The sequence below is a fragment of the Cherax quadricarinatus genome, chromosome 46 (genome assembly GCF_038502225.1).
Source record: "Cherax quadricarinatus isolate ZL_2023a chromosome 46, ASM3850222v1, whole genome shotgun sequence".
Taxonomy (NCBI): domain Eukaryota; kingdom Metazoa; phylum Arthropoda; class Malacostraca; order Decapoda; family Parastacidae; genus Cherax; species Cherax quadricarinatus.
The window spans coordinates 7,845,873-7,862,692 of NC_091337.1; the positions used below are offsets into that span (position 1 = coordinate 7,845,873).

General features: G+C 39.9%; 1 protein-coding gene across 6 annotated transcripts in view; it reads left to right on the forward strand.

Moving 5' to 3' along the window:
- The window catches only part of LOC128696740 (uncharacterized), a 294,106-nt gene that overhangs the window by 76,465 nt on the left and 200,821 nt on the right, over positions 1–16,820 (forward strand). For all 6 annotated transcript variants that reach the window (XR_011393202.1, XM_070094479.1, XM_070094481.1 and 3 more), the window contains one exon: positions 6,523–6,620. Coding sequence is in view for 5 of the 6 variants with exons in the window: in XM_070094479.1 (XP_069950580.1) it covers positions 6,523–6,620 (98 nt within the window). In the remaining variant the exon portion in view is untranslated. The remainder of the gene's footprint in view (positions 1–6,522; positions 6,621–16,820) is intronic.

The following is a 16,820-nucleotide window of genomic DNA, read 5'->3' on the forward strand; positions in this document are numbered from 1 at the left end:
AGCTATTTAGAAAAAGGAGAAAAACCTAGATGTATGTATATATATATATGCATGTGCGTGTCTGTGAAGTGTGACCAAAGTGTAAGTAGGAGTAGCAAGATATCCCTGTTATCTTAGCGTGTTTATGAGACAGAAAAAGAAACTACATATTGGTAGAATAAAGACTGTTGGGTAGACTTCAGGATGTACACGTTTATAGAGAGGCCACAGATATATCAGATCACTTTTATAGTTGTAGCTACAGTGAGAGTAAAAGGTAGATGGGATACAAGGAAAATGGAAGCAGCAAATAAGAAAGAAGTGAAGGTTTATAAACTAAAGGAGGAGGCAGTTAGGGTAAGATATAAACAACTGTTGGAGGACAGATGGGCTAGTGAGAGTACAGGCAATGGGGTAGAAGATGTATGGGGTAAGTTTAAGAATATAGTGTTAGAGTGTTCAGCAGAAGTTTATGGTTACAGGAGAGTGGGTGTGGGAGGGAAGACGAGCCATTGGTGGAATGATGATGTAAAGAGAGTAGTAAGAGAGAAAAAGTTAACATGTGAGAGGTTTTTACAAAGTAGAAGTGATGTAAGGAGAGAGGAGTATATGGAGAGAAAAAGAGAGGTTAAAAGAGTGGGAAGCTATGTAAAAAGAAAGCAAATGAGAGAGTGGGTGAGATGTTGTCAACAAATTTTGTTGAAAAAAAGAAAAAGTTTTAGAGTGAGATTAATAAGTTGAAAAAGCATAGAGAAATAATGGATTTGTAGTTAAAAATAGGAGAGGAGAGTTATTAAATGGAGAGTTAGAGGTATTAGGAAGATGGAGGGAATATTTTCAGGAATTGTTTAATGTGATTTCATGTATAGGGCAAGGAGGAATAACATCTTATAGGAGTGAGGAAGAATCAGTTGTGAGTGTGGGGGAAATGCATGGGGCATTGAGTAGAATGAAAAGGGGTAAAGCAGCTAGGATTGATGGGATAAAGATAGAAATGTTAAAACCAGGTGGGGATATAGTTTTGGAGTGGTTAGTGTTTTTATTTAATAAATGTATGGAAGAGGGTAAGGTACCTAGAGATTGGCAGAGAGCATGCATAGTTCCTTTGTATAAAGGCAAAAGGGACAAAAGAGAGTGTAAAAATTATAGGGGAATAAGTCTGTTGAGTATACCTGGTAAAGTGTATGGTAGAGTTATTATTGAAAACCCTATCAGAAATTCTAGGAACAAAAAAGATATCACGAAATAGCGAAATTGAATTAAAACCAGATGAACCCAAACTCCCACCAACTGAAACAGCAAACAGACTCAATAATTTCTTCTCCACTATAGGAAAAAACCTTGCCAATAAAATCCCAAGCTCAGATACCCCACCCAATGACTACCTCACTGGCAACTACCCGAACACACTATTCCTAGCTCCGACTAACCCTACTGAAGTCTCCCTTATTATTTTTTATTTTTTTTTTATTATCACACTGGCCGATTCCCACCAAGGCAGGGTGGCCCGAAAAAGAAAAACTTTCACCATCATTCACTCCATCACTGTCTTGCCAGAAGGGTGCTTTACACTACAGTTTCCCTTATTATCAACACACTAAAAAACAAGACAGGAGATTTAAATACCTTACCACCCTTTATATACAAAAAAGCATCACAAGTACTATCACCAATCATTGCAACACTCTTTAACAAATCCATAGAATCCTTTACCTTTCCTACAGTTCTCAAAATAGCAAAGGCCACCCCGATCCATAAAGGAGGAGACCAAACAGACTTGAATAACTATAGGCCAATATCCAACTTACACCCTCTCTCTAAAATTTCCGAAAAATTAATTCATAAGAGAATCTATTCCTACCTCATCTCCCACAACATACTCAACCCCTGTCAATTTGGGTTCAGGCCTAATAAAAATACTAATTTTTTTTTTTTCAACAAGTCAGCAGTCTCCCACCGAGGCAGGGTGACCCAAAAAAAAGAAAGAAAATCCCCAAAAAGAAAATACTTTCATCATCATTCAACACTTTCACCACACTCACACATTATCACTGTTTTTGCAGAGGTGCTCAGAATACAACAGTTTAGAAGCATACACATATAAAGATACACAACATATCCCTCCAAACTGCCAATATCCCAAACCCCTCCTTTAAAGTGCAGGTATTGTACTTCCATTTCCAGCACTCAAGTCCGACTAAATGAAAATAACCGGTTTCCCTGAATCCCTTCACTAAATATTACCCTGCTCACACTCCAACAGATCGTCAGGTCCCAAGTACCATTCGTCTCCATTCACTCCTATCTAACACGCTCATGCACGCTTGCTGGAAGTCCAAGCCCCTTGCCATTATACACATGTTAGAACACATATACACTGCACTAGAGAAAAAAGAAGTCCCACTGGGGATCTTCATTGACTTACGTAAAGCTTTTGATACAGTTGACCATGACTTGTCCATATAAAATTGTCGCACTATAGTATAAGAAGGCACTCCCTCAACTACCTAAAGTCTTACCTCAGCAACAGAAGCCAATATGTGTACACAAACGGGGCAAACTCTTCCGCACAGCCAATTACAGTTGGTGTCCCACGGGGAAGTGTCCTAGGCCCTCTTCTCTTTCTCATATACATAAATGACCTACCAAATGCATCGCAACTACTCAAACCCACACTATTTGCAGATGACACTACATACGTCTTCTCTCACCCGAGCCCAGTCATGCTAGCCAATACTGTAAATACCGAATTACAGAAAATATCTACCTGGATGAGTACTAACAAACTTACTCTAAACATTGACAGAACCTACTTCATTCAGTTTGGTAACAGAGCTACAGACATCCCTCTTAACATAATGATAAATGGATCACCTATCACAAAATTCACAGAGGGAAAATTTTTAGGAATCCACCTTGATAATAGACTCAAATTTCAAACACATATACAACAAATTTCCAAAAAAATTTCCAAGACCATAGGCATACTATCAAAGATATGGTACTATGTTCCACAGTCAGCCCTCCTGGCCCTATATCACTCACTTATTTACCCCTATCTCACCTATGGAATTTGTGCATGGGGCTCAACAACAATAAACCATCACAGACTATTAATTACCCAACAAAAGGCTGCAGTCAGAATGATAACAAATTCCCATTACAGGCAGCACACTCCACCAATATTCAAAACTCTAAACCTACTCACCATACAAAACATCCATACTTATTACTGCACCTACTACATTCATAGAACACTTAACTCTGATATAAACCCTCCCCTCAAACATCTCCTTACCAACCTCAACAGAACACATGACCATAACACAAGGCACAGATCATTCTTTGATGTTCCTCGTGTCCATCTTACGCTATGCAAAAACTCAATGCACATAAAAGGCCCTAAATTCTGGAATTCATTACCTGTTAATATAAATGAAACACTGTCTGTTTTATAAATTCAAGTCTCTTCTTAAAAATCACTTACTCACCCACAAGTAAATAAATACTGAATAATTGTATCTCATAAATTGTATCTCATAAATGTTTCTCATTATTGTATCTCATAAATGTCTATCCTGTGACCCAATCAAACTTTATTTTTTAATTACATTACCTAACAGAATACTCCATTCTACTGAATGCTCAGCAACACAGTAAATGACCATATGACCTGTCTTTGTAATACTCATTTGTGCTAAATTGTTATCTGTTTACAATAATGTTTTTACCACTGAATATATCATTGCTTAGTTAATCTTAAGTTAATTTTAAGCCTGCCCATAATGCTCTGCATACAAGGGGCTTTGGCATGTTGCACTGTAATAACTGTATTCCTTGTACTTCACTGTATCATGCTCAGATAAATAAATAAATAAATAAATAAATAAAAAGAATTATGAGTAAGACAGAGAGCAGGGTAGCAGATGAATAAGGAGGCTTTAGGAAAGGTAGGGGTGTGTAGACCAAGTGTTTGCAGTGGAACATATAGGTGAATAGTATTTAGGTAAGGGTAAAGAGGTTTTTGTGGCATTTATGGATTTGGAAAAGGCATATGACACGGTGGATAGGGGGGCATTGTGGCAGATGTTGCAAATGTATGGAATAGGAGGTAGGTTATTGGAAGCGGTGAAAAGTTTTTACGAGAATAGTGAGGTTCAGGTTAGAGTATGTAGGAGAGAGGTAGATTATTTCCCAGTAAAAGTAGGCCTTAGACAAGGATGTGTGATGTCACCTTGGTTCAGTATGTTTATAGATGGAGTTATAAGAGAAGATGGGAAGTACAGTGCCTGCACTCTGAAGGAGGGGTGTTAATGTTGCAGTTTAAAAACTGTAGTGTAAAGCACCCTTCTGGCAAGACAGTGATGGAGTGAATGATGGTGAAAGTTTTTCTTTTTCGGGCCACCCTGCCTTGGTGGGAATCGGCCAGTGTGATAATAAAAAAAAAATAATAAAAAATTATAAGAGAAGTGAATGCTCAGGTGTTGGCAAGAGGTGTTTACCTGGAGTTTACCTGGAGAGAGTTCCGGGGGTCAACGCCCCCGCGGCCCGGTCTGTGACCAGGCCTCCTGGTGGATCAGAGCCTGATCAACCAGGCTGTTGCTGCTGGCTGCACGCAAACCAACATACGAGCCACAGTTGTCACAGTTTCTATTTGCTGATGACACTGTGCTTTTGGGAGATTCTGAAGAGAAGTTGCAGTGGCTGGTTGATGAGTTTGGTAGGGTATGTAAAAGAAGGAAATTGAAAGTGAATATAAGAAAGAGTAAGGTGATGAGGATAACAAAAAAAATAGGTAACAGAAGATTTGATATCAGATTGGAGGGAGAGAGTATGGAGGAGGTGAATGTGTTCAGATATTTGGGAGTGGATGTGTCGGCAGATGGGTGTATGAAGGATGAGGTGAATCATAGAACTGATGAGGGGAAAAAGGTGAGTGGTGCACTGAGGAGTGTGTGGAGATAAAGAACTTTATACATGAAAGCAAAGAGGGGAATTTATGAGAGTATAGTTATACCAATGCTCTTGTATGAGTGTGAGGCATGGGTTGTGGATGTTGCAACAAGGAGAAGGCTGGGGGCAGTGGAGATGTCATGTCTGAGGGCAATGTGTACTGTGAATATAATGCAGAGAATCCATAGTTTGGAGATTAGGAGATGGTGTGGGATTGCCAAAACTATTATCCAGAGGACTGGGGAGGGGTTATTGAGATGGTTTGGATATGTAGAGGATGGAACAAAATAGAATGACTTTGAGAGTGTATACGTCTGTAGCGGAGGGAAGGCAGGGTAGGGGTCGGCCTAGGACAGGTTGGAGGGAGGGAGGGGGGTAAAGGAGGTTTTGTGTGCGAGGGGCTTAGACTTTCAGCAAGTATGTGTGAGCATGTTAGACAGGAGCGAATGGAGACAAATGGTTTTGAGGACTTGATGTGACATGCTGTTGGAGTGTAAGCAAGGTAACACTTATGAAGGGATTCAGGGAAACCGGCAGGTAGGACTTGATTCCTGGAGATGGGAAGTACTATGCTGGCTCTCTGAAGGAGGGGTGTTAATGTTACAGTAGTGTAAACATGCCTCTGGCAAGACAGTGATGGAGTGAACGATGATGAAAGTTTTTCTTTTTCGGGCCACCCTGCCTTGGTGGGAAATGGCCGATGTGTTAATAAATAAAAAATATTTATTTTTATTATTCTCTATTTGTTATGCTCAGTTTGCTTCACTTTTAATGGCAACAGTAGCAAGATATATTTGTTTACCAGCATCAGCAGTGCAGTGTTAAGCTACAGTTTCTCAAAATTTAAATAACAGTTTTGTTTTAATACATTTAATTACTCTTTTCAGTTGGTGCTTTATATAGTAAATTATGGTCAGTGCCAACTTTTCAGAAGTTTTCTTTTCTTTCAACTCTGTGTCTGTCTTTTCTCCAGACTGAAAAATTACCCTTGAATGTTGCCTCACTTAGAAAGTTTTTCTTATTTAGCTTCATTTATCTATGTGAAGTTTCTTTTTATTTATAATGTTCATTAATTATAGTTTTTTTAAGATTTCTCCATCTACAGTGCCTGCAAAAAATAATTTGGACCTTTGATTGTTAGAAAACAACAATGTAAACATTATAAAACTAAAACTGTAATGCTTTGTACTTACATTAATATTTTGTTGTCTTCTCCTTGGCCTTGATGACCATTTGAATCTATTTGGGCATACTTTCACTCAGATACTTAAAGCAATCAAGGGATAACTGGTTGACCTGAATGTCTTTGATCTCCTGCTGCAAGCATGACATATATGAAATGTGGCAGATTCCATCTTCTTTTTTATAATATTTGTGGCATTATCAGTAGAATTGAGAATGCCAGGAATATCATGAACTATTCCATGGCCAGTCTATTTTTGCAGGGACTGTAGGTTTGTACATACAGTACTGTATATAAAGTACATTAAATACATTATTTATTTGTTTTGTAGAGCATTGCATGCTATTTCACTTGTGATCATTTCATTGCCATGATGAAAGTAAAACTGACATTAAGTGTTTCTTCAGGTGCATCACCGGAGGTGTTTGACATGGTGGCCCCCGAGAGTGTGCTAGTTGGAGATAACTTCACTGTCCAGTGCACCATCATGAATTGGGATGGACAGGTGAGCTTCTTTATGTACTCTCATATTAAAATAGGAAGTAATGTCCAGAACTTTTCATTTATTCCTAATATGTTTTCCTAATTTTCTTCAGTTTTCCCTACTTATAGAAATACAGTGGAACCTCGGCTTACGAATGCCCCACCATGCGAATTTTTCAGGATACGATTTTTTGCTTCTGGATACAAAGGAAATTTCAGGATGAGAACTTCCCCCTCCAGGGAGGTTCCTGCAAGGCCATAGGAAACATTTTGTAATAATTCATTGTTTTTTGCACTTGTTTATTCTGTGTGACTGCTAAATAAGCCACCACTATAGAATTCAAGAAAAAACTTGTAGCAAAGTACCAAAGTGGAGGAGGAAGAGAGAGGGAAGAATGTGCCTTTTTCAGTGATTCAGTGATTCCACGATATGTATAATACTAAAGTAGCAGGAGTCGATAAAGGCTATAGCGCTAGCCAGCGATAAAGTGTAGCATTAACAGTGTAGCAAATAAGTTAAGAAATTAAGCAATAGAAAAAGGATGACACAAAACTGACTCCTCCAATGTTATTGGAGGTTTATAGGGCCACTGACAAACATATGCTGCCCTGCCTATCTTCCACCACTCTAAACCAATGCCAGCATCTCTAAGGTACAGTAAGTGTAAATTATTTTATTTTTTATTATCACACTGGCCGATTCCCACCAAGGCAGGGTGGCCCGAAAAAGAAAAACTTTCACCATCATTCACTCCATCACTGTCTTGCCAGAAGGGTGCTTTACACTACAGTTTTTAAACTGCAACATTAACACCCCTCCTTCAGAGTGCAGGCACTGTACTTCCCATCTCCAGGACTCAAGTCCGGCCTACCGGTTTCCCTGAACCCCTTCATAAATGTTACTTTGCTCACACTCCAACAGCACGTCAAGTATTAAAAACCATTTGTCTCCATTCACTCCTATCAAACACGCTCATGCATGCCTGCTGGAAGTCCAAGCCCCTCGCACACAAAACCTCCTTTACCCCCTCCCTCCAACCTTTCCTAGGCCGACCACTACCCCGCCTTCCTTCCACTACAGACTGATACACTCTTGAAGTCATTCTGTTTCGCTCCATTCTCTCTACATGTCCGAACCACCTCAACAACCCTTCCTCAGCCCTCTGGACAACAGTTTTGGTAATCCCGCACCTCCTCCTAACTTCCAAACTACGAATTCTCTGCATTATATTCACACCACACATTGCCCTCAGACATGACATCTCCACTGCCTCCAGCCTTCTCCTCGCTGCAACATTCATCACCCATGCTTCACACCCATATAAGAGCGTTGGTAAAACTATACTCTCATACATTCCCCTCTTTGCCTCCAAGGACAAAGTTCTTTGTCTCCACAGACTCGTAAGTGCACCACTCACCCTTTTCCCCTCATCAATTCTATGATTCACCTCATCTTTCATAGACCCATCCGCTGACACGTCCACTCCCAAATATCTGAATACATTCACCTCCTCCATACTCTCTCCCTCCAATCTGATATCCAATCTTTCATCACCTAATGTTTTTGTTATCCTCATTACCTTACTCTTTCCTGTATTCACTTTTAATTTTCTTCTTTTGCACACCCTACCAAATTCATCCACCAATCGCTGCAACTTCTCTTCAGAATCTCCCAAGAGCACAGTGTCATCAGCAAAGAGCAACTGTGACAACTCCCACTTTGTGTGATTCTTTATCTTTTAACTCCACGCCTCTTGCCAAGACCCTCGCATTTACTTCTCTTACAACCCCATCTATAAATATATTAAACAACCACGGTAACATCACACATCCTTGTCTAAGGCCTACTTTTACTGGGAAATAATTTCCCTCTTTCCTACATACTCTAACTTGAGCCTCACTATCCTCGTAAAAACTCTTCACTGCTTTCAGTAACCTACCTCCTACACCATACACCTGCAACATCTGCCACATTGCCCCCCTATCCACCCTGTCATACGCCTCTTCCAAACCCATAAATGCCACAAAGACCTCTTTAGCCTTATCTAAATACTGTTCACTTATATGTTTCACTGTAAACACCTGGTCCACACACCCCGTACCTTTCCTAAAGCCTCCTTGTTCATCTGCTATCCTATTCTCCGTCTTACTCTTAATTCTTTCAATAATAACTCTACCATGCACTTTACCAGGTATACTCAACAGACTTATCCCCCTATAATTTTTGCACTCTCTTTTATCCCCTTTGCCTTTATACAAAGGAACTATGCATGCTCTCTGCCAATCCCTAGGTACCTTACCCTCTTCTATACATTTATTAAATAATTGCACCAACCACTCCAAAACTATATCCCCACCTGCTTTTAACATTTCTATCTTTATCCCATCAATCCCGGCTGCTTTACCCCCTTTCATTTTACCCTGTCATATGCCTTTTCCAAATCCATAAATGCCACAAAGACCTCTTTAGCCTTATCTAAATACTGTTCACTTATGTGTTTCACTGTAAACACCTGGTCCACACACCCCCTACCTTTCTTAAAGCCTCCGTGTAAATATTTCTTATTTATAAAGTGTAAATATTTCTTATTTATAAATTGAAGTGTAAATATTTCTTATTTATAAATTACGTACATTTTATGAATAGTGTTGGTGGCTTCTGCTGCCACCTACACTATCACTAATATGTACGGCTTCTTTCAGTGGCCCTTATAAACCCAACAACAACATCAGCACCACTTACTCCTCACATACGTAATGACATATTTTATTCGTTTTAGAGTATATACGTATCATGTTTCTGTGTTATTAATATTGTTTATGCATATTAGATGAATTGTGATAGATAAATAAGCCATGGAATATAGTTCTTCTCTATAAAATGTATTTTTTGTTTATAATTTTGGATGTCTGAAACGGATTAATTGGATTTACATTATTTCTTATGGGGAAAATGGTTTCAGTTTCAGTCAGTTTCACATTCTGTTGGATTCTCTGGAATGAATTAAAGACGAAAAGGGAGGGTCCACTCACCTATTTGTACTCATCTATTTGTGGTTGCAGGGGTCAAGTCATAGCTCCTGGCCCCACCTCTTCACTGATTGCTATTAGGTCCTCTCTCTTGCTGCTCCATGAGCTTTATCTTACCTCGCCTTAAAACTATGTATGGTTCCCGCCTCCACTACGCCATTTTTAGGCTATTCCACGGCCTGACTACTCTGACTGAAGAAATACTTCCTAACATCCCTTTGATTCATCTGAGTCCTCAACTTCCAATTGTGACCTCTTGTTTCTGTGTCCCATCTCTGGAACATCCCGTCTTTGTCCACCTTGTCTATTCTGCACAGTATTTTATATGTCGTTATCATGTCTCCCCTGACCCTCCTGTCCTCCAGTGTCGTCAGGCCGATTTCTCTCAACCTTTCTTCGTAGGACAATCCCCTTAGCTCTGGGACTAGTCTTGTTGCAAACCTTTGCACTTTTTCTAATTTCTTGACATGCTTGACCAGTGCCTCCCTTCATATTACAGATATATTGGCCTCTTTTAGCCGCTCTGTTATTCTTTGCCATCGCCTGTATAGGAAGTGCCTTTCTCTTTCTGGCTTACATCTTCTCTTCCTTTTCCTTAAAGGAATATGCTTTGAGCATACCTGGAGTGCCACATAACTAATTTGTTCTAGACATAAGTTTGGATCCTTGTTGCTCTGGCTATATTCCCAGTTTATATCATTTAGGACTTGGTTGACTTGGTCCCACCTTATGTTTTTGTTACTGAAGTTGAATTTGGTGAAGGCTCCCTCGTGACTTATCACATTTTGTTGGTCTGGGGCCCTGCGCATACATTTCTGAACCTCTATTATTTTGTGATCTGAGTATATTGTTTTTAATATAGTAATATTTAGTATCAGATCATCATTGTTAGTGAAGATGAGGTCCAGTGTATTCTCCAGTCTTGTTGGCTCTATTATTTGCTAGTGTAAGGTGAATTTGGTGCAGAAATTTAAAAGCTCATGTGTGTGCAAGTTTTCGTCTGAGCTGCCTCCTGGGGTTATCTCTGCTACAGCAGTATTTGCTACATTCCTCCATTTTAGGTGCCTTAGGTTGAAATTCCCCAGGAGCAAGATGTATGGGGCAGGAGCTGGAAGACTTTCCAGACAGTGGTCTATTTTCAAAAGCTGCTTCTGGAATTATTGGGAAGTTGCATCTGAAGGCTTGTATACAACCACAATGACCAAGTTTTGGGGTCTCGATCTTTACTGCCAAACCTTCAACTACATGATTTGAGGCATTTAGTGGTTCCGAGCATATCAGTGACTCTGTGACGTACAGGCCAACCCTTCCCCCTGTTTTGCCTGTTCACTCTGTTGCATCTGTATAGGTTATAACCCAGGATCCATGCTTCATTGTCAAGGTGATCCTTTATGTGGGTCTCCATGAAAACTGTGAACATTGCATTTGACTCTGTAAGCAGTCCATGGATGAAAGGTATTTTGTTATTCGTTGCTGGCTTTAGACCCTACATATTTTCAAAGATGAATGTCGTTGTATTGGTGGTATAAGGGATCTTTTTTTTTCTGGCACTAATATCTGTTGTTTTGGAGTGGAGGCCATTGATTGTAATACTGCTCCAGAAATGATTGGAATTAGTGTACAATTTCTGTCATTTCCTTCCAGCTTTTTTTCTTCCTGGCACTAAAGTCCTCTTTCTCTGGAGTTGTTGTGGCTACCCAGGTTTGCGCATGGTCTGGATGTTCTGTATCTTCTTGTACCCTTTAGGTGGTGTGTCTGACAATATAGACTATAGCATTGTCTTTCCTGAACTGAAGAGTGACACATTTCAGGGTGGAAAAGCTTAAAGGAAGGAAGGTTGCATTTTCCTGTTGTCATAAAGGCATGGCATTTTCTGGGGTGGTCAAAGTTGCATGTCCCATCTGTCTTTCCAGATATTCCATGCCTGCAAATACCTAATGCATAGAATTTGCATAACATAAACTTTTCACTGGGTTCCTGCAGGTAAAGGTTAATTGTAAAGTTCAATACCTTATGTCCTATTAAGTGAAATAAAAGAAATGTTTTAATGCTCATATGCTGTTGAGGGTAGTAGGTTGGTAGACAGCAACCGCCCAGGGAGGTACTACCATCCTGCCAAGTGAGCGTGAAACGAAAGCCTGTAATTGTTTTACATGATGGTAGGATTGCAGGTGTCTTTTGTCTGTCTCATAAATATGCAAGATTACAGGTACGTCTTGCTACTTCTACTTACACTTAGGTCACACTACACATACATGTACATGTTTATTTATACACACTCATCTGAGTTTTCTTTGATTTTATCTTAATAGTTCTTGGTCTTATTACTTTTCCTTTTATATCCATGGGGAAGTGAAATAAGAATCTTCCCTCTGTAAGCCATGCGTGTTGTAAAAGCCAACTAAAATGCCGGGAGCAATGGGCTAGTAACCCCTTTTCCTGTAATAATTACTAAAAAGAATAAGAAGAAGAAAATTGTCAAAGTGGGAAGTCTGAATGTGCGTGGTTGTTGTGCAAATGATAAGAAAGAGATGATTGTGGATGTTATGAATGAGAAGAAGCTGGATTTCCTGGCTTTAAGTAAAACAAAGCTGAAGGGGGTGGGAGAGTTTCAGTGGAGAGGAATAAATGGGATTAGGTCAGGGGTTTCAAATAGAGTTAGAGCTAAAGAAGGAGTAGCAATAATGTTGAAGGATAAGTTTTGGCAGGAAAAGAGGGACTACAAATGTATTAATTCAAGGATTATGTGGAGTAAAATAAAGGTTGGATGTGAAAAGTGGGTTATAGTAAGTGTATATGCACCTGGAGAAGAGAGAAGTGTAGAGGAGATAGAGAGAGAGATTTTGGGAAATGTTGAGTGAATGCGTGGGGAGTTTTGAACCAAGTGTGAGAGTAATGGTGGTTGGGGATTTCAATGCTAAAGTGGTAGTTTGTTAGATTATGTATTGGTGGATAAAAGGTTGATGGGTAGGCTCCAGGATGTACACGTTTATAGAGGGGCAACTGATATATCGGATCATTATTTAGTTGTAGCTAAAGTTAGAGTAAGAGGTAGATGGGAAAAGAGGAAAATGGCAACAACAAGCAAGAAGGAGGTGAAAGTGTATAAACTAAGAGAGGAGGGAGTTTGGGTGAGATATTGGCAGAAAGGTGGGCTGGTGCAAGTATGAGTAGTGGGGGGGTTGAAGAGGGTTGGAATAGTTTTAAAAATGCAGTATTAGAATGTGGGGCAGAAGTTTGTGGTTGTAGGAGGGTGGGTGCAGGAGTAATAAGGAGTGATTGGTGGAATGAAGTAAAGGGTGTGATAAAAGAGAAAAAGTTAGCTTATAAGAGGTTTTTACAAAGCAGAAGTATTATAAGAAGAGTAGAGTACTGTATATGGAGAGTAAATGAAAGGTGAAGAGAGTGGTGAGAGAGTGCAAAAGGAGAGCAGATGATAGAGTGGGAGAGGCACTGTCAAGAAATTTTAATGAAAATAAGAAAATATTTTGGAGTGAGTTAAACAAGTTAAGAAAACGTAGAGAACGAATGGATTTGTCAGTTAAAAACAGAGTAGGGGAGTTAATAGATGGGGAGATGGAGATTTTGGGTAGATGGCGAGAATATTTTGAGGAACTTTTAAATGTCGACGAAGAAAGAGAAGTGGTAATTTCATGCACTGGCCAGGGAGGTATACCATCTTTTAGGAGTGAAGAAGAACAGGATGTGAGTGTGGGGGAGGTGTGTGAGGCATTACGTAGAATGAAAGGGGGGTAAAGCAGCTGGAACTGACGGGATCATGACAGAAATGTTAAAAGCAGGGGGGACATAGTGTTGTAGTGGTTGGTATTTTTGTTTAATAAATGTATGAAAGAGGGGAAGGAACCTAGGGATTGGCAGAGAGCATGTATAGTCCCTTTATATAAAGGGAAGGGGAACAAAAGAGATTGTAAAAATTATAGAGGAATAAGTTTACTGAGTATACTAGGAAAAGTGTACAGTAGGGTTATAATTGAAAGAATTAGAGGTAAGACAGAATGTAGGATTGCAGATGAGCAAGGAGGTTTCAGAGTGGGTAGGGGATGTGTAGATCAAGTGTTTACATTGAAGCATATATGTGAACAGTATTTAGATAAAGGTAGGGAAGTTTTTATTGCATTTATGGATTTAGAAAAGGCATATGATAGAGTGGATAGGGGAGCAATGTGGCAGATGTTGCAAGTATGTATATGGAATAGGCGGTAAGTCACTAAATGCTGTAAAGAGTTTTTATGAGGATAGTGAGGCTCAGGTTAGGGTGTGTAGAAAAGAGGGAGACTACTTCCCAGTAAAAGTAGGTCTTAGACAGGGATGTGTAATGTCACCATGGTTGTTTAATATATTTATAGATGGGGTTGTAAAAAAAGTAAATGCTAGGGTGTTTGGGAGAGGGGTGGGATTAAATTATGGGGAATCAAATACAAAATGGCAATTGACACAATTGCTTTTTGCTGATGATACTGTGCTCATGGGAGATTCTAAAGTAAAATTGCAAAGGTTAGTGGATGAGTTTGGGAGTGTGTGTTAAGGTAGAATGTTGAAAGTGAACATAGAAAAGAGTAAGGTGATGAAGGTATCAAATGATTTAGATAAAAAAAATTGGATATCAAATTGGGGAGGAGGAGTATGGAAGAAGTGAATGTTTTCAGATACTTGTGAGTTGATGTGTCAGCAGATGGATTTATGAAGGATGAGGTTAATCATAGAATTGATGAGGGAAAAAAGGTGAGTGTTGCATTGAGGTATATGTGGAGACAAAAAACGTTATCTATGGAGGCAAAGAAAGGAATGTATGAAAGTATAGTAGTACCAACACTCTTATATGGGTGTGAAGCTTGGGTTGTGAATGCAGCAGCGAGGAGGCGGTTGGAGGGAGTGGAGATGTCCTGTCTAAGGGCAATGTGTGGTGTAAATATTGTGCAGAAAATACGAAATGTGGAAATTAGGAGAAGGTGTGGAGTTAATAAAAGTATTAGTCAGAGGGCTGAAGAGGGGTTGTTGAGGTGGTTTGGTCATTTAGAGAGAATGGATCAAAGTAGAATGACACGGCGAGAGTATAAATCTGTAGGGGAAGGAAGGCGGGGTAGGGGTCGTCCTCGAAAGGGTTAGAGGGACGGGGTAAAGGAGGTTTTGTGGGCGAGGGGCTTGGACTTCTAGCAAGCGTGCGTGAGCGTGTTAGATAGGAGTGAATGGGAACGAATGGTATTTGGGACCTGACGATCTGTTGGAGTGTGAGCAGGGTAATATTTAGTGAAGGGATTCAGGGAAACCGATTATTTTTATATAGCCAGACTTGAGTCCTGGAAATGGGAAGTACAATGCCTGCACTCTATGGGAGGGGTTCGGGATATTAGCAGTTTGGAGGGATATATTTATTATTTTTTTTTTATTATCACACTGGCCGATTCCCACCAAGGCAGGGTGGCCCGAAAATGAAAAACTTTCACCATCATTCACTCCATCACTGTCTTGCCAGAAGGGTGCTTTACACTACAGTTTTTAAACTGCAACATTAACACCCCTCCTTCAGAGTGCAGGCACTGCACTTCCCATCTCCAGGACTCAAGTCCGGCCTGCCGGTTTCCCTGAACCCCTTCATAAATGTTACTTTGCTCACACTCCAACAGCACGTCAAGTATTAAAAACCATTTGTCTCCATTCACTTCTATCAAACACGCTCACGCATGCCTGCTGGAAGTCCAAGCCCCTCGCACACAAAACCTCCTTTACCCCCTCTCTCCAACCTTTCCTAGGCCGACCCCTACCCCGCCTTCCTTCCACTACAGACTGATACACTCTTGAAGTCATTCCGTTTCGCTCCATTCTCTCTACATGTCCGAACCACCTCAACAACCCTTCCTCAGCCCTCTGGACAACAGTTTTGGTAATCCCGCACCTCCTCCTAACTTCCAAACTACGAATTCTCTGCATTATATTCACACCACACATTGCCCTCAGACATGACATCTCCACTGCCTCCAGCCTTCTCCTCACTGCAACATTCATCACCCATGCTTCACACCCATATAAGAGCGTTGGTAAAACTATACTCTCATACATTCCCCTCTTTGCCTCCAAGGACAAAGTTCTTTGTCTCCACAGACTCCTAAGTGCACCAGTCACTCTTTTCCCCTCATCAATTCTATGATTCACCTCATCTTTCATAGACCCATCTGCTGACACATCCACTCTCAAATATCTGAATACATTCACCTCCTCCATACTCTCTCCCTCCAATCTGATATTCAATCTTTCATCACCTAATCTTTTTGTTATCCTCATAACCTTACTCTTTCCTGTATTCACCTTTAATTTTCTTCTTTTGCACACCCTACCAAATTCATCCACCAATCTCTGCAACTTCTCTTCAGAATCTCCCAAGAGCACAGTGTCATCAGCAAAGAGCAGCTGTGACAACTCCCACTTTGTGTGTGATTCTTTATCTTTTAACTCCACGCCTCTTGCCAAGACCCTCGCATTTACTTCTCTTACAACCCCATCTATAAATATATTAAACAACCACGGTGACATCACACATCCTTGTCTAAGGCCTACTTTTACTGGGAAATAATTTCCCTCTTTCCTACATACTCTAACTTGAGCCTCACTATCCTCGTAAAAACTCTTCACTGCTTTCAGTAACCTACCTATATATTGTGTATCTTTATAGGTATATGCTTCTAAACTGTTGTGTTCTGAGCACCTCTGCAAAAACAGTGATTATGTGTGAGTGAGGTGAGTGTTGAATGATGATGAAAGTATTTTATTTTTTGGGATTTTCTTTCTTTTTTGGGTCACCCTGCCTTGGTGGGAGACGGCCAACTTGTTAAAAAAAAAAAAAATGCTGTTGAGCTAGTAAAGAGACTGCTTGAGAGACTTTCTACTGTACAATTTTTTTTTTTTTTTTTTTTTTGGTCTTCTGAATGCTTTTGCTTGTTACATTAATAAGTTAGTTTTATAATTTCATAGTGTGGAAATGAAAAGTATTGCATGGAGGAACTGATGGTAGGGTTTATTTTATTAGTCTGAGATTCTTTACAGTGTTCTCAGTTTTATTCATCTCATTCAGCAGTATCTTGTTGAAGTGTTTTCTTATATTTTACTGCAGATATTTCTTATAATCCTGTGTCTTTATATCTTTTTGATTATCATAAGTGATGAAGGAGGGTTGATG